This window comes from Lepisma saccharinum, chromosome 2 (genome assembly GCF_977018435.1).
Source record: "Lepisma saccharinum chromosome 2, izLepSacc3.1, whole genome shotgun sequence".
Lineage (NCBI taxonomy): Eukaryota > Metazoa > Arthropoda > Insecta > Zygentoma > Lepismatidae > Lepisma > Lepisma saccharinum.
This window is the reverse complement of record NC_139230.1, coordinates 32,495,939-32,522,645: the sequence shown is the minus strand read 5'-3', so window position 1 is coordinate 32,522,645 and position 26,707 is coordinate 32,495,939. Positions and strand designations below refer to the sequence as shown.

At 36.8% G+C, this 26,707-nt stretch overlaps 1 protein-coding gene across 6 annotated transcripts in view; it reads right to left on the bottom strand.

The window, feature by feature from the left end:
* Positions 1–26,707, bottom strand: part of LOC145983987 (uncharacterized) — an 86,028-nt gene that overhangs the window by 7,910 nt on the left and 51,411 nt on the right. For 4 of the 6 annotated variants that reach the window (XM_083117239.1, XM_083117237.1, XM_083117238.1 and 1 more), the window contains exons 2-10: positions 17,774–17,890; positions 13,185–13,454; positions 11,309–11,431; positions 9,832–9,963; positions 6,171–6,308; positions 5,423–5,539; positions 3,810–3,935; positions 3,239–3,349; positions 626–748 (exon numbers count right to left, since the gene is read on the bottom strand). In XM_083117239.1, coding sequence (XP_082973365.1) covers positions 626–748; positions 3,239–3,349; positions 3,810–3,935; positions 5,423–5,539; positions 6,171–6,308; positions 9,832–9,963; positions 11,309–11,431; positions 13,185–13,454; positions 17,774–17,885 — 1,252 coding nt within the window. In that variant the 5' untranslated portion in view covers positions 17,886–17,890. Of the gene's footprint in view, positions 1–625; positions 749–3,238; positions 3,350–3,809; positions 3,936–5,422; positions 5,540–6,170; positions 6,309–9,831; positions 9,964–11,308; positions 11,432–13,184; positions 13,455–17,773; positions 17,891–22,839; positions 22,895–26,707 lie in introns of those variants that run through there. The other 2 variants (XM_083117240.1, XM_083117236.1) reach the window with 2 other exon arrangements.

Here is a 26,707-nt window from a genome sequence, read left to right as displayed (position 1 = left end):
TTAATTCATGTAGGGCAAAAAGCTGCTTTTGTAGTTCGGAATCAATGTAAAAAAAAATGTAAGCTTAATTGTAACCCTACTTTAATAATAATAAATAAATAAATAAATAAATAAATAATAAATAAAGCAGTTTTTCAATATTTATTATTGTTCACGAAATATTTCAGGTGGTACTTTTAGGTGCCCCTCCAGGTATTAGAAAGATCATAGAAATATTACGTGTCCTTTAAAATCTCTAGACATTAGTACAATATTTCAGTAAACACACACTCTCTCTCTCATACACATACACACACACATACACACGTACGTTTTTTTTCAGAAAATTACACCAGAGAGAATTGTACACTACAATAATATTACAAACAGCATAAAAATCATTTCACAGATGTCTATCGCTCTATTTCCCACGTCTTTTTTGGAGTTCACGTTTGTGTAGCTAACGTAGTGAGGTCAACAGACTTCAGGCTTACTTTTTTTGTTTTTGAAGTCGTATTGCTAAATTGAAATTCAATAGATCAGTAATGAACTTTCAAAAGCCCTTACTATGCATTTTAGGTATTATGTCTTAAATTTTCATACTTTGAACTAATGATAGGAAAATATACTACATGAAAGAACTTACCATGTTTCACGCACTTCACTTCAATTTTGCATTTCGCCCCTGCACATGATGTAAGCTTCTCGAAGCACTGATACCCATTGGAGCATCGGGCGTAATTGCACGAAGAAGGACCAAACATGAATTCTGAAAAAAATAATCATTACATGCACACGTGTGTATGTTTGAATTTTTTTAATTGTTAAATCCACTTTAAGCAGAGATAGGTTAATCGGCATAGGGCCTACAGTTTAGAGTGGGATCCGAATCACACATGTGTTTGTGTTGTATGTGTGAGCACATAAGTGGCAGATTTCGATCTCGTCACAGAAATTACATGCCCTTTACTATTGTACCCTCATTAATTTAATTAATAATTACTTATGTTCATTGTTGCAATTAGCTAAAAGTCTGCAGAAAGTGACGCTAAATAACAAAATTACACATTCTTGCACATAGTAATTAAGAATGGGACATAACAATATCTTTACTTTTGGTGAATTGTGATAGTTCAACAATGAAATTTATGACAAGCATTGTAAATATTCTAAAAGAACAAATCATTTCATTGCAAGCAGTGTCGGCGATTTGGGGTGTTGCTTGCATTCATTTTCCACAGAAAACCTTTACCGAAAGTACCATATAAGCGAAGTCACTCTGGAAGATCACTCCACTGAAGTCTGTCACTCTAAATAAGAACCAATTCATTGGTAAGTTTTACTTATCTTCTCTTTATTTACCATTTTATCTGTGTTAAATGGGCATATTGGTGTCTTGAGGCTAGTGGCGGCAAAAGCAATTCTCTCGAGGGAAGAGAAGGTGTATGACCGTCTGATTAGTTTCTTAATTTATATTTTTTGATTGTAGACGAGGTGCCGGCATTTATTTTTACGTTCATGGAGATTTAGTGTTAGTTGAGGAAGAGTGATTGCATGATCGTTGAAAAATATGTAAAGCTGAGAGGCGTGAAGAACCCCACATTACAGCTTCTGGTGCAACATTTTTTTTCCGCATCAAACGTTGTCTCTCAGCTTCATCAACCAAAATATCGTTAGTTTTGCATGGGTAAAAATTGAGAAAATTGTGTAAATAAATGCTCTATAACAAGGAGAGAGAAATGTGTTTGTCAATGCGCACAAGCGTAGCAAGTGTCTACAGAGCAAAAATAAACATAATAACAAATACAGTGTGTATCACTCGTCCTCATCGTAGCGATTAGTCAAAAGTGGCAGAAAAGCGATGTAAAGAAAACCAATTCAATCAATCATGTTTCGTTTTCTTAAAAGAGAAAAGGCACATGTGGTTCACAACAAATATTGTAGGACCCTGAATCAGTGTTGAATACAGCAACTTCCCCTCGGGGTGGGATATCAAACTTCTCGATGGGATGTAATATGCACGAAATTATAACACAATTTAAAGAACACTAATATTATTAAATTCCCGCGTACCTGTAGTATGTAATTACATTTTATTGTCCCTTCATCCATCTTATCTTACAAGCTTTCATTCCCATCTTCGCGATTATGAAAAGGGGAAAAAAGGTGAAGTAAAATGAACGAAATCAAGAAGTCATTGCGATAGCAATAAATTAAAGATCGCACAAGCATGTCATCACTAGGGCTAGGATTTTGATGCGAAAACATCTTTTTCTTTGGTAAGACAGAAACGTTGCATAAGTAGATAGGAACGTGGTTTACAAGTAAGTGAATAAATTGGGATGCCTTTGTTAGGGCATTTATTTGCATTTTTTTACCCTTTCTGGGGTAAAGGTCATTTTTTAAACTTTTTAAATGGTTAAAGTCATTTTTCGGCCTTTTAAAAGTCATCTTATGCATTGTTCTAAATTTTGGTGAAAGAAGGGGCATTTTACATGCAAATGTAACCCTTTGAAAGAGAGAGGTTCAGACTCTCGTCTCATTGCCTTCAGCGCAGTTCTGAATGACTGTGTTTGAAGGAACAAATAAATTCTGTGCAGAATTTTTGATACAAGCTGTTGTGTAACAGTTCAGCTCAAACAATGTGAGTGTAAGTTAAGAAAATAACATTTGTCTCGAACATGGGAGGGCCTCCCCGATGGCGCAATGGTCGCGTCGTCGCCTTGTAATCAATTCGATACCCGGTGGAGGCACATGGTGGTTCGGATCTCACTTTAAACTGTAGGTCCAGTCCCGATTAGCCTTTCTGTGCATAAAGTGGACTTAAAAAAAATAATTCATCCATTCATTCATTCAAACAAGTGGGGCTGGCACCAAAATCTATTTTCGGTAGTGGTCTGAATATACATATGCCAATTTCACAACTTCCCTAACAGATAAAGACGTTTTAAAAATTTGGATGCATAGTGATGCTACACACATACACATTTACACACGCATTATGCATACACGTGCATTACAAACACACACACAAACACATGTATCTATATATAGACATATACATACAATGCATGCTTTTCATCGATCGACTTCCCCCCCCCTCCCCCCGAATATAAACTCCGAGTTACGTCTATTTCAAATGCACATAATCTTGGTTTACAAGATTCGCTGAGTTGTGTCCGCATGCCTCAAGTTCTCACCATACAATCACATGACTTTACAATTGCTAAAATAATCTCAGAATGATATGTTTTCTTACCTCCATCTACATTAGTGCAGAAAGCGATTATAGGACAAGGATCTTCTTTCTCGCACTTACTTTTCATTGCCGTACACATCATTCCCTTCTTGCATGTCATGGCCTTGCATTCTGAAAAATCCGAAAAATATATTTTAAATAATACCTCGATCGAAAAGATTACGTGTTTATGTGTTGTATCATGATCTGTATTTTAAAAGTATTTCAGAGTACATGTATACTATACTATATAGTAGTCATTATCCTTGAATTCATGGTACTGATTATTAGGTATACGTGAGTCGTGCAAATGGCATGAAAGATATTTAATTTTGATGAAGTTGAAGATCAAAGGATAAAAAAACCTGCAAGCTGGTGATTTCTACATTAATTTTGTTTAGTTTCCAGTAATTATTGCACACACACACACACAATATATATATATATATATATATATATATATATATATATATATATATATATAACACATCCAACAGATCAGTTTGCCAATTTTTTTTTATTATTATTATTATTTTTTAAAGCAGCCAGAAATGTAAGCAAGCGTGTTAATTACCAAGTTACATTTCCTTACCTTTCCTCAAACAATTTGCTCTTCGGAGGCACGTGGCATAAGGGCAGTAAATTTTCAAGTCATGAACACATTCAAATCCTGGTGAACAGTACACCTCATCGCAAGCCATTGGACCTCCAAGTGTATCTGCAACAACACATTTTTTGTTAAATACTCTATTTAAACCGATCTTTCTTAGAGCAATTAAGGCAAGAAGTCCAACACCAAAGATAAATCCATAACACGAGATAGGTTGGATTAAATGGTATTGATGATATTACATATTAAATACAAAGGTAATTAAGAGCAATTATTTTACTTAGACTTCTAGAGGAGTAATACATTGCAAATTATTTTAAGATAAATATAAACTTTTTGATTAAAAATTAAAAATATATAAATTATACAATATGAAATTAAGAATAATACCTTAGAGTTTAGTAGAAGAAGATAAGTGGTCATAAGAAACCATAAAACTTGAAATAGATCACATGCTGGGCAACATTCTGATATTATCTATATTCCAAATCATAACATTTGTACAAGTAATACCTATATGAAGAAGGATAACAAAACCCCTGGTGAATGTTTCCTACAACATTTGCAACACTAGAATAGGCATTAATATACATATACATCGAAAAAGAAGCAATAATCTTCATCATGTATTTCGGAGCACAAAAACCAAGATTTTATTGTGGTATGAAAGTTGCAAATCATTCCTAAATTCTAAGATGAAATGCAGGCGAAATGAAAAAAATGCTCCTTCAGGGATGCCCGCAGGGGAAATAAAATACATATATGTAAAACATTTGCACCTTGGAACTATGCTGCAATATGTGCAATTAGGCGGGGGATTGGGAAATCAATATATATTTCATTAGAAATTCATTTACTTTTGCTGGTTCTAAGTCACTTTTGGTGCTAGGTGCATATATAATCCATAAGATGAAAGTAATGAAGAATTTAAGGAGAGGGGGCAGATCAAGTAGTGTGTTCCGTAAAGCAAAGAAAAGTGACTTTCAGTAATGGGATAGTAATAATAGACACGTTGTCGTAATTAAATACTTTTTGTGGATAATCACATGATCTGAAGGTCTTGGGAGTTATGGGCACCTTTCTTTTTCCTGGAAAATAATTCAATAATCAAAGTAACGCCAATTTGGCATAATGCTTAGAGTCCCTTACTACATACCACAATTTTTATATTTCTTTCCATAACTTATTTTTTTTAAAAAATCATGCTTGGTGGTTTCTCTAAAATTATTTTAACTTTGTCACTTAGTGATCCTTTGTACTGGATTTATTGATAGCACTTTTAATTCAATAGAATTTAATTTTATTAACAAGAAAGAACAATTTCGATGTCTCTAGTTCAGTGCAGAAATTTGAATCTTTAAACATGCAAGAAGGCATAGTGTCATTGTAGGTCTACTAGGAAATCGTATTTGTTGCCAACTACTTGCGCTCTATTCCTGGAGAGACATCCGAATGGTTTGAATTCATTCTGAGTATAAAAAAATAGGTGTAATAGAAATTTTGGCCACACATTATATTAAATCTGAATAACTTAAAAATGAAACACTTTTATGACTTCTCTACGTAACAACAATAACTCAAAATAAAGTATTTACCCATCAAAGTACGTGCACAATATACCATATATGGGCAAGGTGAAAAGTCACACCAAGGTTTCTTCCACGTACATTGGGTTCCTCTCGGGCATTCAAAGTTTTTGCAGGGATTAGGTTCTGAAAAGAAAAAAAATAGTAAAATTTTGAAACTTAAGAAATACGTAGGATACATTCTGATACCAAATTATATCATATTACCTTTCTTAATGATATATTCAAGGCGTAATTATAAATTATTTTTTTTCCATAAACATCACAATTAAAAACGATTTTTTTTAATACAACGAATATTTGAACAAGATCAAGGTTAATTTAATAGAAAACTTGAACGGTACTGCATGTAGATATGATTTGTTTCCTTTTTTTAAGTCTGCCGATGAACATAATGAATAGGTGTTCTCCTTGCTCCAAGTACGAATCAATAAAGGAGGTTTTAAAAACTCTGCCAGCCATTAACTGATTAGTAATTAGTTAAAAAGGCTTACTTCACAAGCTTGAACCTTTGAGGTCGAAAACTGAGAAAGTGTGCTCTCTGGAGGAATGGAATTGGAAACCTGTGTTTACATTCTCAGCAGTAATTTGAAAAAAAAAAAAATCCTCAGCACGGTTTGTCAAAGTGCTAATATTATCCACTTACGTTTTCTGAGGCGAGGAATACGTTATTCTATTTGTTGCGGAGAATAAATTGCTGCTGCTTATATTAGAGTGAAATTTCACTTGGGCTGAAAATATTCATACATTTGTTTACCTACAAAATACCGCTGGCATTTAGTCTTCATTTCACAGTCCTCTCCATGGCAAAATGGGTCTTCAATACCTTTATAGCAAACATCTCCATCTCTGAGGCAGTTCATTTGTTTGCACGTGTCGGCCCAGGGCAGCATTTCTTTCAAAATGAAAATGCGTTAGAAATATTAGTGGAGTAAGCAACTGAATAAAGAAAATTGAGTTCTCTTAAAGATATTTTTTCTAATACCATGTAATGTATACAGGGTGTTCCAGAAAAAGGTGGCATAACTTCAGGAGTGTATTCCTTACATGTAAACAATGAAAAAAGTTTATATGAACATAGGTCCGGAAATGTTTGGTTTCCTAGTTATAGGCTGTCACAACACGTGCTCACTGGAATGTGTCTATCTTCCACAGGTGGTTTCCTGTAACACAACCAGGTATGTGATGAGTATGATGAGTGGTACATGCTGAGTGGGCGTTGTTGAGACCATGTACACCAATCAGAAACGAGCAAATATGCACTTCGTGTATGGTTTGGTAGATGACAATGCTGTAGAGGCCCGTCTTGGAAGATGTTCCAGTGAACATATGTCAACAAACGCACTACGTGCATTATGGTCCTCCCGCACAGTTTAGTCTTGTTGCCCGCAGATACCTGAATCGAAGGTACTCTGGTCGGTGGATCGGTAGAGGTGGACCAATTGCTTGGCCTCCACGCTCACCCGATTTAAACCCCTTGGATTTCAAGTTGTGGGGCCATTTGAAATCATTGGTGTATTCGTCTCCACTGGCAGATGTGAATACTCTCCGCAATCGCATTGTAGCAGGTTGTGAGACAATACGGAACACGCCAGGCATTTGGGAGCGTATTCGAGTGGCCATTCGACGTCGACGTGTGGCCTGTATTGAGGCCAGGGGTGGTCATTTTGAACATCTCTTCTAGGGTACTGTGAAGAACTAAGTGCCATAGACCAAAAGTGGAAGATAGACAAATTCCAGTGAGCACGTGTTATGACAGCCTATAACTCGGAAACCAAACATTTCCGGACCTATGTTCATATAAACTTTTTTCATTGGTTACATGTAAGGAACACGCTCCTGAAGTTATGCCACCTATTTCTGGGACACCCTGTATATACAGGGTGGAGCAAAGTCAGTTTACCCAAAAAACACATTAATAATAGTATTACGATAGTTTATGTGCTTCTTGTGCTAAGTAATATTGGTAACATTATAGTATAGGGGTGACGGATTTCTTCAAATTTACAGTAGAAAGTACTTACGGAAATCATTTTCTGTAGCGTTGTGGAAGTTCGTGAATGCAGTTTTGATCCATTTTAATGCGAATACATGTTGTATTCTGCGAAAATCTCTGTCCAACAAGCTGTTTCTGCTGCCGCCATTTGCTTTTTGCACGAGAGCAAAATGTTCCGTGTGTAAGATGACGTAACCCCGTAGTCAGTGTTTCAAACTCGCCGTGTTTTCACTAGAACATGACGTGTCGAGTATTTTTTAATATTTTTTTTAACTATGCATGCCTAAGATAACTTAACCTAACTTAACCTTACGGAAAATGGTTTTTGGGGCTAACGTGAATGGTTTTTGGGGCTAACGTCAATGGTTTTTGGGGCTAACGTGAATGGTTTGTGGGGCTAATGTCAATGGTTTGCGAGGCTAACGTCAATGGTTTGCGAGGTATTAGCATAATTTCAAATCTGGGCACGAAAGTAGGTATTTTCCGGTGAATGAGGTTGCAACACTGCATAAATCGACAAAACACTCGAACAACGCACCGTGAACCAGTACGCTATCGCCCGCCATAGTGTGTTACAGAATCGAAATAACAAGTAACAGTAAGTACTCGTAAATGTAAGAAATAGACACTATCTTAGCTAGAAATGCAGTATTTCACCTTAGGAAATGTTCCGCATTCCAAAATAGTACGTTAGCAATGTAAAAAAGTGCAAAATATATGATTTATAGCCCCATACTATAATAGTACCGTAATATTTTTTAGGTATACGGTTGGTAACATTGTCGTGTGACACTGGCAACAGTGCACTCGTTATTCTTTTGTAGGCAGTTGAGTCTCTGGCTTGTTGTAGTGTGGTTGTTTGTTGTTAGATGACACATTTGAAGAGTGGACGCCGTGGTACCATTGATTGGCATGGGCGTTCTTGTGATTTGACGCCATGCGATTTTGCTTTGTGGGGAATTGTTAAGGATATGGTATACTCATCATCACCGGCATATTTGGATGCACTGAAAGACTCAATTATCAATGCGTTTTATGTCATCAACAGTATTTGCAATTCTGTTGTTGATCGTTGCACACAATGCATTGCAAACAATGGAGGACACTTTGAATAAAACCACTGAAACTGGAATTTTGTGTATCTACTTGTATTTTGTATGTATACTTGAATTGTGTGTATAAACTTGAATGTGTGTATGGGTAAACTGACTTTTGCGCCACCTGGTATATATACGTATATATATATATATATATATATACACGTGAATAAAAATATATAGACCCTATATTTCTACCACACAAAACAGTAAGATTTGAAGCAGTTTGAAAGTGATATTGATTTGTGATTTGCCTAAATTTGTACAGCTTTCAACTTATAACTGCTATAATGTATAATGGTTGCTTCCTTGAGATTTAAATATGCTATGAAGTTAGTAATTCTTTTCTAAGTTCAAGTATATCGAACCCCCTACCCTTAAATTACTTTCCATCATTACCTTGTCTTTGCCTTTTCGTGTCATTGTTAACTCTTTCCATTTATACTATTAGTCATCAGAGCAATGAGGACATTTCATTATACTATTGATTTAGCTTGTATATAAATAGATATATAAGGCTAATGCATATTCCGCGTCAAAATCTGGGCACATTTGCCACCCCCCGTACCGATTGAAACCAAATTTGCAACATTTGTTGTTCTCTCAGGTCCCCTGAGCAAGTATGTGATTTTTGACTGACAAAAACTCACCCGTTTCCGATTTACCGCATTTTAAAAATTTCAAATTTTCGGAAAACAAGTTACGCATTTCATCGATTATCTCAGCTTCCAAATTAGATACAGACTTCATTTTGTTGACCTTAGACACGCGCGTATTATATCGCGGTCAAAAATGTAAAATTTCAAAATCTGGACCACTGCTTGATTTTTTTCCCCAGAAAATTCCTAATATTTTTTTTCCATTTTTTGTACTACCATAGCATAGATTGAGTCTAGAAAGTAATTCCATTCCGATTGTATTTCTGTCTACTGTGCGCTAGGGTAGGTCTATTTTCTTGTATTTCTGATAATGTTTCAGTATATAAGATTTGAGTGCTGTAAAATATAGGTTACATTGACTCCAAAATATGAAGGAAACTGTTTTTTTACATATTTAAAATTAGTTCACGTGTAACAAAAAATAAATGTACTTTTTGATATTTTTTATCTTCTCTACAAAAGTGCAAGGTATGAGGAGATGGGCAGAACAAATTTTCGAATTTCAATTTAGACTTATGTTTTGTAGATTGTGTCTGAAATGCGATAAATAACAGTTTCGCTAATTAACACATTTCAGCTTAAACCGATGAAACCATAAAACTATTTTGCTTAAAGTTCACAGAGACTAATGAAAATGACAATTGAATATGCAAATACAATAGTTACCTTCAATTCCGACACATTTGTCAATGTAACCACAGAAATGCTTATCGCATTGCTTTTCGACTTGAATACAGGACAGTCCTCTACAATAACGATCGTCACATAATTTGGGGTTTTCATCTCCAACCAAAGATTCTGTAAGAATAGATAATTATTAATAATAATTATAGAATAACGAATATATTTCAACATTTTCAAGTATGTATGTATAAATATGTACAAATATTTATTTTTTGGACAGTGGCGTGATCATTTGAAATTCGTGGAACTATAACCCAAGCTATACGCTGTCCCAGCTATTTCTGGAGCAGGCGAACGAAAACAAGTCTCTGCGCAAGGAGTGAAGCGAGATGGCTCCACCAATGAACACGAATGAACACGTGAGAGGGAACGCGATTCCCTGGAGGTGGGGAAAGCTACTACATTTACTAACCTTCGCAGAAGAGAGTACTGTTTCGCTCTGCCCACTCGATTTCTCCCCTTCTCTGACGCCATGCGCGGCCTTGCTGCAGAGATTACTGAGACAAAGTATAGGCTCTGCTTTCATAAAGAAAAAATAAAGTCAAATGCAGGAAAAATATACAAAATACATGGCTGACTTTTTTTTATATAAAAAGTATAACCACACTCCTACGGTCATATTTCCATTACGAATTTTCTGCGTAGCCTAGTGTTTGTGACAATACTGTGGAATGAAATAGTATGGAGTATAATAGTAACACACATAACACACAATGTTGCTTTTTTGTTCGATTCTCGGTAGAAACTGATTGCACAGTGGTTCGGATCCCACTTAAAATTGTAGGGCCAGTCTTAGCGTGGATGTAAAACAAACTTTCTCTCTCTCTCTCTCTCTCTCTCTCTCTCTCTCTCTCTCTCTTTTGAAAGAGCTGGTAAGTAAATTGGAATTTACTTTTCATGTTAGAAAATAATATAATATTGATTCTAAGTGGAATTTGTCAACTGCTGTCATTGCTTACATAACACATACTAAAAAAAAAAAATACTTATGAACTGTATATGTATATATTTCAAGTCTTGACTGTTTACTAAAGAAGATAAAATACAGAAAATATAGCAATGTAGTTAATGTAGTTCACAGGTATATTATGGTGAAAACTACATAATTTAAAATTATTATGACACCTCCCCTTCAAGAAATTGACAGGTTGCATCAGTATTAGTAATGGGTAATTGTGTACAGCAATGACATGAATATAGCATTAAGTTTCGTTCAGCATGGCTTAAAAGAAACTTTTGTCACTACGCTGGTCTTACAATGGATTAAATACGACACTTAGACCACAGACACTAAGTTCAAACTTGAATTAAGTTAGGTAGAATTCTCTGTAAAGTAAACTTTTATAAGCCAGATTACATTTCTGCTACATATGCAGTGTGACTTCGAACATTGAAATAATAAAATGCAAATATTGACGTTTAATTGTGAGTAATTATTTATTTAAAATAAATAACTTACCATTTATGATGCACCTTGCAACCATGGCAGGATTATTTGGGTTAGAACTCACTTTCCTGAGAGCGCAGTCATAGCCTGGTTCACAATAAACCTTATCGCAACTCTTAGGACCCAGATGTATCTCTGAAGAATAAAACAAAGAACAAATTATTTGGAATTATTACTTTGTTTCTGTGATTTTTTTTTCATGAACAGCATCACAGTAAACATTTTGAAATAGAAAACTAAATTTTTCTCAATAACCACGAAACCGGAAATGTTTTCACAGATAATACATTAGTGTATATTCCTTTTAAGCATTCATATTCTGGGACACTCTACATCTCTACCAAGTGTGCAGCACCATGCCATGACATCAGCCACTGGTGGAGGGTTTGCAAACATTGCATCCCTTGCAGAAGTGCTTGTAGAGATCAACAATACGAATAAAAAGGGGAAACAGCTGCAGCTATTTACCATAATAAGGAAAAACAAATCTTTAGAAATTAGAGTTTATGGCATGGATAATGATACTCTTAAGTATTCAAGAAGTTATTCAGCCGTGAAGAGCAGAAACCATATAAGCTGGTGCTATACCGCGTTTGGTAGAACCTGTCCCGTTTCCCGCGCTAGGGATCGCTCGACAGTTTCGGTGCCAATGAGAAACGAGGGAAAAATCGTCTGCTGGGCAGCGAGGAGCGAATGGAAGCCAGAAGAGAAGCGCTTACATAGACGCTGTTGCCACGTTGCGTATTTTAATTGGCTGCCTGGCTTTGACTTTCCCCAGCACGGAGAGAAGCCAGCGATCAGCTATCGCGGGAACCGGGACAGGTTGTAACAAACGCGGTATAAGTATACGAAAATACTGTATTGCATGCGTTGCTGCCCAACTCTAGGGAGTCCCCCCCCCTCTTTCTAGAATTTTGAATTTAAATTTAAAATTTTGGGTGCGTCAGCACTAAGGCTATTTTGCACCCGTCACACTATACAGGGTCCAGCCCCTTACCATAACTAAAGTGGCATAACTGCAATGCCGTACAACTAAAATCTTAAAATTTTCTGACTTTGGTTAAAAGCTGAGGCTGTAAGGGGGCACTCACTCAGCACATATAACGACAAAACACAGGACAATGGTTGTCATCCTATATCTTATGGTATCATCCTTACTTTTTGAATATATGTGTATATTCAAGTACGTTAATATGGATTTTGTCTCCGCACTGCAAACAAACCTTATATTTTCTGAAAGGTGAAGAGCTTTCCCGGCCCTCCTCATTGGCATAGTGGTAATCAATAGATCCCGGGTTCTATAACCCGGGTTTGCACAGTGTATAGTGACTCTGATCCCACATTAAACTATAGGCCCAGTCCCGTTTAGTTTATCTGATCATAAATTGACTTAAAGCAAATTTTGACTTCAAACTCAAAGTTTTCATATTGAAGTGAGGAAAGTGAAGTTGAGTGGAATATTGTCAGTTTAAAAGTAGTTGGATTTGATTATTCGCTACCTAAACTAAACACGTAGGCTACGCCACAAATACTTCCACAAATTTTCAGAAAATGTTAAATAATTAAAAAATAATGCCTTAAAGGAACAATGGCTTAGTCCCTATCTGTTGCGAAAGTAAACAATTGAATAATTACATAGATATGAAACAGGTCAGTTACTAACATCACAAACATTTATAGCTGTACATCCACGTTTGAATAGTATAATTTATTTTGGATGCAATACTCTAGTTCTTGTTAATAGCAAAATTTGACTTTTTCCTTGCTAAACGGAAGATAATGTTGTTGTTTTAAAGTATATAACATACCGAAGTAAATTGACTAATATACATTAACTTGTGTGTGCAAATCAGGTTTTTCTCATTCGGCATTATTCGATTAGACTCACCTTCGTCCTTTCTTTCACAAAATGCCACCAGAGGACAGAATCTATACTCGCAAAACAATGAACCCACGAAGCATTTCTCGTCCCTGCTACAAGTGAGTTTCTCACAGGGGTGGTCACCAGTTGTTGTAAGCACAGGGACTTCAGTTGTATTCAGTGCAAAAAAAGATGCAACCGAATCGCGAGTTGTATACTGTACAGAAGCAGATGCAACCAAATCGCCAGTTGTATTCAGTGCAAAAGCAGCTGCAACCGAATCGTTCGCATAGTTTTCTGAAAAAAGAAAATATTGGTAGTAAGGAACATTAGTTTAGTATTATTATTACTATTAATAGTAATAATAATAACCTATTTCAAGCATGTAAACGTGAAGAGTTGGTGCCCAGAACGAGAAAAACTAATGGATAATGTAATAAAAAAAGCTTAATATTTTTTAAACAAATATTTATTAGTAAGTCACTACTCATACGCAAATATGTTACTAGTATAGCAGAAATACATGTATGTAATACATATCTTGTGAGTGGTGACATGTTTACCCACATGAAAAAGGTAAGCATACATAAAATGGTTTAATAATTTTGTTGATGGCTAATATTAATGTGAAGATGGTTATATCAAGCGTGGGAAATATAAAGTATGACAAGTATTTGTGCTCAAGGGAATCACGATTTTGTAATAGTAAACATTAATAATTTACTAATAATATTAGATTACCCTAAAATTACTGTATCTCAAATATACGCCTTCATGGTGTGGTGCAAAGCACAGGGGAACAATTTTTTACACACCCTGTATCCCAAAAAGCAGGAGAAAAACCAGAATCTGACACGAACTATAGGGAGAAAAATTACTTGGATGATTAAGACCGTCCAGTAGTAATTAAAATTTATTGACGACATTGCCTCTATAAAAATGGAAAAAAGTTATATCAATTTCTGCTACGTTCTGTGGGTGTTTTCCCTCACCATGGTCTGTATTTCTTGCATGTAGTAAAAATGTCGAGAATCCCGATAATATCGCAGGTGCCGAAAGTAATTAAATACCAAAATAAATAAGATACAGAAATCTCGATAATAACGAGTTGAATGCTCAGAAGAATGATACAAAAACTAATATTTCTGAAATAATAAATAAAATTATTCCTCTGTTACTACTTTATTTTTATTTTTATGGTAGAGTTACCAGCCTGAGCGGGTTCAGGCGGGAGCATATTTACAGGTGGGGGGTGGGGGGATACATTTCATTGTATCAGTATTTAGTGTTACAATAATTGAGCATGTAGATATTTCTTTCACGCCTTGTCACAGATACCCACAACTTCCATAGCTTCCAAAACTATATTAAAGAGTGAAAACAAATAATAGATTTTCTTTCTTTTCTGACCTGCTGCTTGGTTTCTAGGTGGATGTACTGCGAAATTAAATAAATAGCTATGTGCATGTAATTTTATGGAAATGCTAATGTCTTACTGCACTGCTTTCCTTATTTTTTGTTCCTCCTTGAAAATTTGTTCAGAATGTGTCAAAATAGAATTCTAATAATAATATAGTAATTAATAATTTCTACATTTTAAGTTGATCACTAAGAAGTTCTTCAAACATTGCAGACATAGATAAGTTTTTTGAAATGCATGTATGGAGAAATTAAAACACTTCTACTGTTAATTTATTGTCCTTCGACCAGCGATGTTCTGGACCACAGCAATAAAACTCTGTAAATGCTGGACGGCTATTTTTAACCCAGTTGCAAGCCGTTTGGCGACGGTTCTGGGTAAATGTACCTCTTATCCCACTCACGTACTCCGAAACTGCTTTTGCATGCGTCATATACATGCGTTGATATTCTGTAGCAAGCATTGGAACTTACCGTTAACAGTTTGACAAATAAATTCTTCAGAAATGAATTCGACTGCACGAACCATTAAAAACCACACTTTTGCAGGCTATGAACTGGAATCCACCCTTTTAGCTAACAATAATCTGCAGGCTTTGGTGCGGAAAAACTTTTTTGCATCATAACCATGAAAGCTTCTGTCGGTTTGGCATAAAACTCGTAGCTTTTCGTTGAACCGTAATTATGAGACCCATTGGCTTCGTTCGAAATGAGGGGATTGATTCCATGCCGGATTTTTTAACTCGTCGGATAACTTCTTGGAAACTGGCGCGTCTGTCAATATACGAGTTTTCTGATGTGGTAATGCAACGTCCAAATAGGCTGTGCGCTGGACGATAACCAGTGACGTAGAAAGCGATTACTCTATTTGTCGCTCCCCTGTGTGATGACGTCACAAGGGAATGTTTTTTTCCCGAAACGTTTGCATGAAGAGTAATAAAAATTGTTTTGAAACTTTGGAGTTTACAAAATGGATTCTATTTATAGTCGGACATGTCAATATGTGCAGTTTGCAGTTTCTTTTTTCATTGCTCGTTTCTTGTGGTCGACGTCAATTATATGGCTGGTGTACCATGCATGATCTCAAGTGCCATTCAAATGTCGAACTGCCTTCTTCATATTGATCCTTGGGTAGCTCAGTATTGTAGGTATAGACAAACCAAAGCGACTATATTATCTCCTGTTCTTTGTTCCATCTTTTTGTAGTCATTATTTTCTACCGGATGCCCATTGCAACTTCCGCTGTAAGCAATGGAAAATATTTTTTCTCAGATTTAGTAATGTTTTGGATTTCTGATCCAAATCTCATCTCGTATCTTTCATTTGAAGAGTCCAGGGGAAAAGGAAAACCTGTCACATTGTCCTGTTTTTACAATAGAGTACATTCAAACTTTCAAGACTCGTCACTTTTCCCCTGTATACCATTTTTCAACTGTCACATTTTTCAGGACTTACAGAGATTTTTGTCTGCATAGTTTCAACATGCAAAACAACACTGACGGAGCTATTTAATGCCATCAACAAATCGATAAAATTAGTCTTATCAGATGTTTTCCTATACTCTTTTTTTGGGCACTTTCAGGCACCTTGCAGCTTTCAAGAACGAAATTTACCTGTTCCAGTACACACGAACTTAATAACTAGCCCAATGATCAACTTAATTCAAGTATTTTCATCCCAAAATGATTTGAATGGATGTTTTAAGTCCACTTTATGCACAAATATACTAATCGGGACTGGATCTACAGTTTAAAGTGTGATCCGAATCACTGTGCAATGTGCATATTCAAAATGAACATTGCCTTATGCTGTCATATATCTGTTATTGATAATTATGTCGCTTTTAAATGACATGGAACTAATGGATATACCTTAATACACCAATATATGTTTAAATTCACAATCTTCTTCCAATACGAAAATATGTAGAAAGGTTGGTAAAAAAAAAGGCAAAGTTCTCCGTTCATATAGCACCGTGCCATGAAGACACATTTAGGGAATGTGGAGCTAAGGCCCCACACATTCTCAATCGCGACCATTTTGAAAGTGACGCGATCAGCACCACGCTCCGGTTGCATTTACCTCCCCCCAGGTTGTCCCCCGGTACCAATTGCTTTGAGGCTGGGTCAGCCCCAGAGCCGCTTTATGCGGGGACAAGCCCGGGAAAATTCAAACCTCAGATCACCCACCCCGGGGAACGAACATTAGGGTCCCGCCTTGAAGTCATTTCTGCAAATAATTTGTTGTAAGGAACCAACTTACAGACAGATCCGTTGTGACGTAAGTCCACGTCACTGAAAGGAATTACTCCCATACTCCTACAACAGGGACCAAGAAATTCAGATAAGCTGCAATGAGCTTTCTCAGGTTGCAGTAAAAATATAATTCGAATATTAACCTTACTAAAAGGTTTATTTCTCGCATTCTGGACTGCAAGGCACACATTAGTATTATCTTTTGGTTAATCCTTTTAAGGTCGGTATTTATACATTTCTCTCGATGACACTTGTTGCCTGTATGTTGACAATTTCATTATTTTGTACTTCGCATCGTTAGGTTGGTATATACCAGGTTGGTCCATCATCCATAACTACAGAGTTATATAAGTGTGACGTCACCGGTGGGCGATTATGACACAATTTGGATACTGAATCCGCAAATGTTTAAATAATTTATATTTCTTCTTAACAAGATTCAGTGACACAAATAACATTTCTTGAAATTATAAACGTTGGACTAACTGAAAATACTTTTTTCCTGGTTGTAATCTAAGGTGAGCAGTACGGGCACCTTATTATAGGAGAAGAAAAACTAACAACATTATATTTTAACGAAAGTGTTCTTGTGCAATTACGTGGATACACGATCATTTATGTATACACCACACTACTTTAAGTAATTCTTATTATGAATACAGTAACAAACAAGGTTGAAAAGTACTTTTATTCCCAGGAAAAAGACAGATATATATATAGGATAAAAGAATGGACGGACAAGAGGGCTAAATAAAAAGCAAAGAAGGAGAAAGGAAACACTCACCAGACAGTGAAAAAAATAGAATTTTCGCAGACTTTTATCGCTGCATCTTCGGTGTAAGAAGAAAGACGGAACAGTATATATTAGCATAGCCGACATTACGAGAAACTAGGAATATAGCAATTTGCATCTAGTAAATATTATATCTTTTGCAGCGTTACCTGGTTCAGTGGGAGCATTCCTTGCTTCGATCGTGTGCATCGATGGTTCCAGTGCCTTCAAGCAAGACAGGAGAATTCCCACGAGCAGCACCGTAGATAGAATCAGCTTCATGGCCACTGAAAGCATAGAAAAAGAATAAGGTAGAGTACATAGATTCATTCTCTGTAAATTCGATTGTCTCATCAGTACTTTATATTTATCATTATGTAAGAGTGTTAAATGATTTCCATGTTAGTTCTGTCTCCAGTAAATGAGGTTACGAGAATAAAAATAATTGAACACGTAGGTTATTGAATCGACAGAAAACCAATGAACTATTATTGGAATCAAATATATAACATGATACAACAACCTAAGTAAAATATTCTCCAAGTAATAGTACGTATTTTATAAGTCCTGTACCCCGAAAGTACAGAAAGTATCCATTCAGGTACAAATCTTTTGTTTCCAAAATCAGTTCATTTCCACTGTGATTGTCGAAAACGAAGGAGATCAGGAAAGCATGTGGAAAGAATGCCTTTCGTTCAGGTTTCATCGACCATAAGAGCCTTAAAATCCTTTTGAGCCAGTGGTGGCGATAAATATAACAATCGATCTGAGAGGCTGTTTCTTCTGTCTCAAAATTCGAAGTTTGACCATCGGTCGTTTCTAGACTTAAGGCTGGAGAAATCAAGCGAAGTGAAGCTTGACCTAGGAACCTCACGGAAAGATTTCCTTTCGTTCGGGTTTCGACTGCCTTAGGAGTCAATCAGTCGTAGGCAGTGGCGGTGATAAATCTAAAAATCCATGTGAGAGGCTCAGTTTTTCTGCCTCAAATTTCGAAGTTTGACGAGCGGGCTTTGCTAGACTTAAGGCCAGAGGAATCGAGCGAAGTGAAGCTTAACCTAGGAACCACACGGAGAGATTTCCGTTGGTTCGGGTTTCAACTGCCTTAGGAGTCGAGTCAATCCTTCGTAGCCAGTAGCGGTGATAAACCAATCATGGATCTGAGGGGCTGGGTTCTTGCTGACTCGATATTTGAAGTTTGACGGTCGATGCCTTGCATAGTTAGTGCCGCAAGAATCAAGCAAACTCCAGCTTAACATCTCAAGCACGCGCAAAGATGGCCATTCGTTCGTTTTACGACTGCCATAAGAGAATATATTTTCGTGCCACTGTGGTGATAAATGAAGCAATCGATCTGAGGGCATGATTCCTTCCTTCCACACACACTGAAGTTTGACGGTTTAAAGTCAAGGTCAGAAGCGAAGCCCAGCCTCACGTCTCAAAATTGCCACACGATGGCCTTTCGTTGAGGTTTCGACAGTCACAAGAGTCACTACACTCGCGACAGTAGTGGCGATGAATCAAACAATCGATCAGAGGGTCTGGCTCCTTCCTGCCTCAAGCTTCCAAGTTTGACGGTCGGGTTCTCTAAGAGTACTGGCAGGCAGAATCAAGCGAAGTCCAGCAAGCAGGGTTCGTTCAGGTTTCAACGACCATAAGACAGAATCCTTTTGAGCTAGTGGCAGCGATAAATCTAACAATAGATCTGAGGGGCTAACTTTCTTCTGCATCAAAATTCAAATGTTGACGTTCGATCTTTTGTTGATATAAGGCCGGGGAAATGAACGAAGCGAAGCTTAACCTAGGAACCACACGGGAAGATTTCGTTTAGTTTGGGTTTCAACTGCCTTAGTAGTCAACCCTTTATAGCCAGTGGCGGTGATATATCAAACAATCGATCTGAGGGCATGGTTCCTTCCTTCTTCAGTCTTTGAAGTTTGACGGTTTAGAGTTAAGGCCGTACGTATGAAGTGAAGTCCAGCCTCACATCTCAGGATTTTGACATGGTGTCCTTTCTTTCGGGTTTCGACAGCCACAAAAGTCAATACTTTCGCGACAGTCCCGGCGATGAATCAAACAATCGATCGGAGGGTCTGGGATCTTCCTGCCTTAAACTTCGTTGACGGTCGGGTTCTTTTAGAGTTAAGGCGGGAAGAATTATGCGAAGTCCAGCTTAATCTCGCAAGAACGTGATGGACTTATACATCAGGATTATAAATCACAACTCTTTCTAGTCACACAAAGGAAAGAACTTATTTTCCGCGACACCTTGAAATAAACTTTCTGCCCGAACATTACGAAGTTCGTCATATTACGCAGTCGGGGAGGCACACTACAGAGTCTTTTACTTCTCCCCAAATTAGTTCAATTAAATTAGTTAAATTAGTAAAGACTCGGCCAATGGGTCACATGTGACCCATAGAAAATATAGGCTTAGTCGGCCGATGGGTAGCTGACCCATCGTGGTGATTAAAAAGTTTATGTGATTTTAGCACCTTCATACTTGTATGTGAGGTTGTGAACGCTAACAGATGTTGAGATAAAACTTTGAAATGTCATGTGGAAGAAAACCAACCCACCCAGGACCTCCTCCCCCCCCCCCCCGACTCCAAAGTTACGTATGGAAGCTGGCACGAATTTTCAATTTATACACTTATTTGACAAAAAATGTTATAACTCGGAGACTATGTGAGCAATCTACTTCGGGTAACTTTTGTTTTGCAGCTAGAACATCAGGGCGTGCAACTGTGCAGAAATCAAAACGCCAAAGCCAATAAGAAGGGTTGGGAGGGCCGCGGTCCCCAACTTTCTATGAAAAAATCATTAAAATGGGTAGTTTGCATCCTCTTCCCCGCTATTTTTGGAAGGGGAGGCAAACTTTAGCCTTATTTTCAAAGAATGGTCCTTTCTCAACCGAATGAAAGTCATTTCATGTTCCTGGGTGCATTACATTATAGAATATGTGAAAAACGTCCCATTTTTATGATATTTTTCATAGCAAATTGGGGCCGCGGCTCACCCAACCCCTCTTATTAGCTTTGGCGTTTTGATTCCTGCACAGTTGCATGTCCTGATGTTCTAGCTGCAAAACAAAACTTACCCGAAGTAGATTGCTCAAATAGTCTCCGAGATATAACGTTTTTCTGAAATAAGTGTAAAATTTAAAAATCGCGCGCAAAGGCGGCGGGCAGAGAGAGGCTACTTTCGAAAACCCGCTCGGCGGTCTAAAGGTCAATGAGATTGAATTCGCACATAAATGGTTTGAACAAACAGAGCTTCAAACATTCCTTGAACACACGTATTCTGTTTTGAGTGTCAGAAAGCCATTAAGGTGAAAAAGCCGTAAGATGCTTGCCATTCACTCTATCAGCAGAAGTGCGGTAGCTTTGGTAACAGCAATGGTCGGTTCGATGACGTGATTTTCTTCACTGACACAGCCCTGTAATGTCCTTTGCTCTTTTGTCGGGAAAGCGGTACAGGTAAGCCTTTTGCCATATAGCCACTTCCCCTTGCATTCTGGAAAAAAAAACATTACTGAACTTGCGCGACAAACAGTCTCAGGTGATAAGGACACGAATACGAATATATTTGTTACGATTTGAGCTCAAGTAATATGTCACTCAAATGCTAGGCAACATCTCGCGTGTCCGTTGCCACTTTTGAGAAAGTATCCTTAAAGTTACGCAACCGTTGCCTTTTGTAGAAAATCTCGAATATGATTTGTGAAGAAAAATGTTCATGGTACAGTTTTGAAGATTATTCAACTCTTGTAGGCATTTTATCATTAGGTACACCATTTTAAAGTTTTAGATCCTGTACGCAATCCAATATGCCTAGGGTTATCAGATCGCTATAAGAGAAAAGTAGGACATAATGTCCCAAAATGTAGGACTTTAAGTCAAAATGTAGGACACAAAACATTCACAATAAATAATACACATTTCTAGAACACCTTAGAAATTAATATAAAATTTACACTTTTCACCTTAAAAAAAATATGATTTCTTAATGAATTCTTAAATGCAAATTTTCCAAATTTATAATCAATACTAAACAATACACTTCTCACTACACATGTTTTAACTTGTACTTCTCAGAGGAGCCATTTTTTATCAGAATGTTAGGTTTAGTCAAAATACGTATATTTATGAGAGACTGAACAATCAAACTCCTTGAAGTTATACTGAACCCCAGTACCAAACTTTTTACAGACTTTTTGAAAAAAAAAATATCCCATGATTCCGTTGTGCTGATGGTAATGAAAGTACGTACTTTCATATTATGACCTGGAATGGCAAACAAATATTCAGCAATTACCGTAATTTGAAATGGTTACAGAAGTTTCATCTTGAGTATTGTTTAATTCAACATCTTTGTTCTCTATACCCCCTGCAGGGGCCCTGCGTTACAATCAAAATATTCAATAAGAATGGGAAACACCTTGTTCCATCAGTATAAACTCCAAGGCAAGAAATTTTCTAAGGTATTGAACAGTGGCATCATCAGAATGTGGCCCAAAAAGCTTGTTCATTAATTCCTTCCGTTTTTGTTCTAGCAGAAACTTTTCTTTTCTTTTTGGACAAAACTGAATCAAAATAAATTTCACCATTGAGTTTGGGAACGCAGTCCATAGACTTACTTGTATGATTTCTTTTTGTTCAACTGAAACACGTATTTTCACAATTAATATTATGTGACGATCAAAATGTAGTACATTTATGATAATTTTCAAATTCCTCCCGGAAGCCGGGCATAAGGCTAAAATGTAGGACATGTCCGGGAAAAACAGGACGTCTGGCAACCCTAAATATGCCAGACTAGAAATAAGTAAAGTATCCAGGAATGTTTCGTAGTGGCCACAAGCATCTCCTTCTTCCCCATCATTCCTAAAAATGAATGTCAAATGTAGAACTGAGAACTAAAAGGAAGACATCCTTCCTCGTTATTCTTGTATCTCGTTTTGCGAAAATCCTGGTCTTGCAACTGTAAAAAAATACATGTCCTAAATGTTCATTTGAAAACACAACTCTTTCTAGTCACACGAGGAAAACAACTTATTCTCCAGTCTACGCCATATTTACACGACCCCAACACCCTAGACTAAAATAAAAATCATTCTGCGAGAAAATTAGGAAGTTCTTCACATGTTGATTTAGATGTTTCTCCAAGTCGGATGACAATGTTGATTAGAAAGAGAAGTTTTTCTTTGCCAATAAAGATAACTAAGAAATAGACTTACTAGGACACAAGTTATACCGCTCTTCAATGTCCCTTGGCATCGCTTCTTCGCAAAACAGCACCTGTGAGATAGAGCTGAACCAAATCTTCAAGCACTTGGTAAGATTCACAACCACCACACAAATGGTAACGCTTAACCACAACACTCAAGGGTTGCAACAGAAATGACGTAATGGTTTTTGCCACATGAAAATTCTTGAACTAATCACAGTCCAGATTCTTGCACATTACGTATTATGAATAACGACTTATTGTCTATGTTTGCGTGATAAGCAGATAACAACAAACTGCAACTTTATACTATCCTCTCTTGTTTATGCACTCCTTTCTGTTTACATATCACCTACTGCTTAGAACAATAGGATTCTGGAAGCTTGCTCATATTTAGAATGACAACGCACAAATCATAAAATTCAAAATTACTGTTTGTCTAGTTTACTTGTGTTGTCTTTGAATTCCACTACGTATCATTCCGAACATGTGAAGATCACATTCCATCGTACTGAACTGAACACTTAGGGTGCAAAGGAGTCCTGCGCCATGAGTTTTGCGTCTCATTCACAGCCACCTTGAAATGCCCTCGCCCTTCTGTCCACGGCACGGAAGAGATGAGTCACCACAAGCCTCCTGGAAATCCTTGCAATGCTATTCCTCCACGTACAACCTAAGACTCTATGAACACTCGCCGTTTCCGACCCATAAGCGTTATAATTGCAATCAAACGCACACGCATCACTTCAACTGTTTCTAATTCACTATCATCAAGAAATAAACTGCAACCGACACGTAAAACCGTTAAAATAACTCTCCAGAAAAAAAAACAACTAATTCGTCATTTGTCACACGACCACTGCATATTTCCGTTTCGCACTTAGGTCCAGCGTTGCCAACTTCCCGATCAGAAAAAGTGCTGATTAAACGCTGAAGTTATGCTAAATGCTACTAAATTGTGCTAGGATTCATTTTTACTTTTATTATTATTATATTGACCTCAAATATACAAAATGTTTTTGACACGCACGCACCTCTAAAAATCGTAAAACACAATAAGAAAAATGCACCGTGGATCACCAGTAATGTTAAATTGTTGATGCGAATCAGAGATAACGCACTACGAAAGTTCAAACGTTCGAACAATCCAAGCGACTGGCAACAATATAAAGAACTCCGGAACTTTACAACAACTGTCATAAGACAAGAAAAGAAATGTTATCTTACCTTCAAATTTGGCGGGAAAAATTTAAACCGGAGAGAAACATGGAATAGTTGAAACAATTGGGTATTGTTAACAATAAAAAGTCTCACGATAATACATTCTCGCTCATAAGTACCACTGAAGATTTAGATGCTGTTAATAACCATTTTGGTAAAATTTGCAATGAATCTGAAATTCCTCCTCCACTTAAGGCTCAGCAAATAAAGCATTTCGAGAACAAAACCTGTTCCACCGCTGAACAGTATTTTAACTTTACTGAGGTAACTGAAAAAGATGTACATAGAACTATTTATAGCACACGCTCAAATAGTTTTGGAGTAGATGGTATCAGCACTAAAATGCTCAAACTTTCTTTGCCTTATGTTTTTTCTCCGCTAACGCACGTCATTAACTCCTCTCTTTCCAGTGGCGTCTTTCCTGAAATGTGGAAAGAAGCACGAATCCTGCCACTTCAGAAAAAGCAGATCGCCACTTCTTACAATGACTTTAGGCCTATCAGTCTTTTGCCTGTGCTATCTAAAGTACTCGAGAAAATAGTGCATTCCCAGACGTTAAACTACGTTTCCCCCGCTGCAATCCGGATTTCGTGAGAAACACAGCACAGCCACTGCTCTTGCTAAAGTTGTGGATGATATTCTCTATGCCATTGATAAACAGCAAGTCACTATTTTAGTACTTCTGGATCTCAGTAAGGCTTTTGACACTGTGCAGCATGACTTATTATTAGCCAAACTTAAATATTACAAGTTTTCTCCTTCAACATTAAACTGGTTTCAAACATATCTATTTAACAGACGTCAAAGGGTCGTATTACATAATTCACCATCTCACGCGTCTCAACCTATAACGCTGAAAGCAGGCGTGCCGCAAGGATCGATATTAGGCCCCCTCCTCTTCGCCCTTTACACTGCAGATTTGCAGCAAGTTATAAAATTCTTCACTCCACATTTTTACGCAGACGATACCCAGTTATATTTCTCAGATCATTACGCTTCGTTGGAACATAAGCTTCAGTCACTAAATTCTGACTTGAACATCGTCAGTAACTGGTGTGTATCTAACGGTCTTAAAATAAATCCAGAAAAATCCACTTTCATGATCATTGGTTCTAATTATTCAAGGTCGTTAATTAAAAATATTAAGTTCGAGCTCAAAATAAACAATTTGCCCATTGTCAGGAATAACACTGCTAAAAATCTTGGTCTGATTTTTGACGAAATTTTTGATTGGACAGAACATGTAAAGACGCAATGTAGGAAAGCTTATGGAACACTTAGGAATCTGAATCGTTTCCGTGACTTCCTCCCTGCGGAATGCAAGCTAAGACTCATCCAAGCATTAATCTACCCATTGTTCGACTATTGTGATAATGTTTACGGCCCTCAACTCTCGCAAAAGCTCAGTAAAAAAATACAAATGGTGCAAAATGCCTGCTTCCGATACATTTTTCAAGCAAAAAGATCCGATCATATTCTTCCATTCTTAAATAATAATCAGGTTCTTACCATGGCAAACAGAAGGAAGTTGCACTATCTCTGTTTTATACGCCGCATACTGACAGAAGGTAAACCGCAATACCTGTTTGAGAAGATGCAATCCCGTAGGGAAATCCATCAGTATGTTACCCGTAAGCGGAACAACTTCGATTTACCCCATCACTCTACCACGGCCTACAAATCGTCTTTCTCCTTTTCGACTCCCAAAGCATGGAATGCATTGCCTGCAAATATCGCTAGTGTAAACAACCCATTATATTTTAAAGGTAAAATAAAAGATCTGCTGTTAATGGAACAATGGCAGAGTCGGGGCACATACTGAAGGTATCAAGTCACTCACTATAAGGAATTGTATTATTGTATTATTATTAGTATTGTCTTTTTTATTTCTAGTTACACTTTTTTTGTATGCAACTAATTCCTATGTATTTTTTTCCTTCTTCATTTTTTATTTTTATTATTATTATTATTATTATTATTTTACGTTTAGCTTACTGCTCCATAAGTTTATAATCATCTCATATGTATTCTCATATTGACAAGGGTTAGGTGGCAGAGCAGCCCTTGGCTGAACCTCGCCCGCTGAATAAAGAAAATTTATTATTATTATTATTATTTATTTATTATTAATATATTATATAATAATAACTATTATTTTTTTAATAATTATTTTAGGATGACTATAGTTCTAAGTTCAATTTGTGCATCTATTTTGGAGTTGTAAACTTGCATTACTATAGTTAAACAATATTGGGAATTTCCTCCATTATACTAATTACAATGGTTTAACTAATGCAATAGGTTCAATACATGAGTGATTGAGAAACGTTTGTAAAAAATCGACGACTAGGAACGGCGGCCTGCTTGTTGAATTTGTGACCTCTACTTTATACCAATTTACAACAATAAAATGTTTCCCGTTAGCTAAATAATGGAGGATTAAAAAATAAACGATTACAAGAAGGGGATGGAACAGAACGTGCTCCTGGGTAGATACACTACCTTTTGGTTGAAACATGTTGGCCGGAGAAGTAAGATCTGCGGATAAAAAAATAAATAAAATTAATTCGTCTGTCTCTCAGGGACGCGCAGATGATTCTAGATGTCACCATTAAGCCAAATACAAGGTTCTAGGTGCCAACGAAGTTCAAACGGTG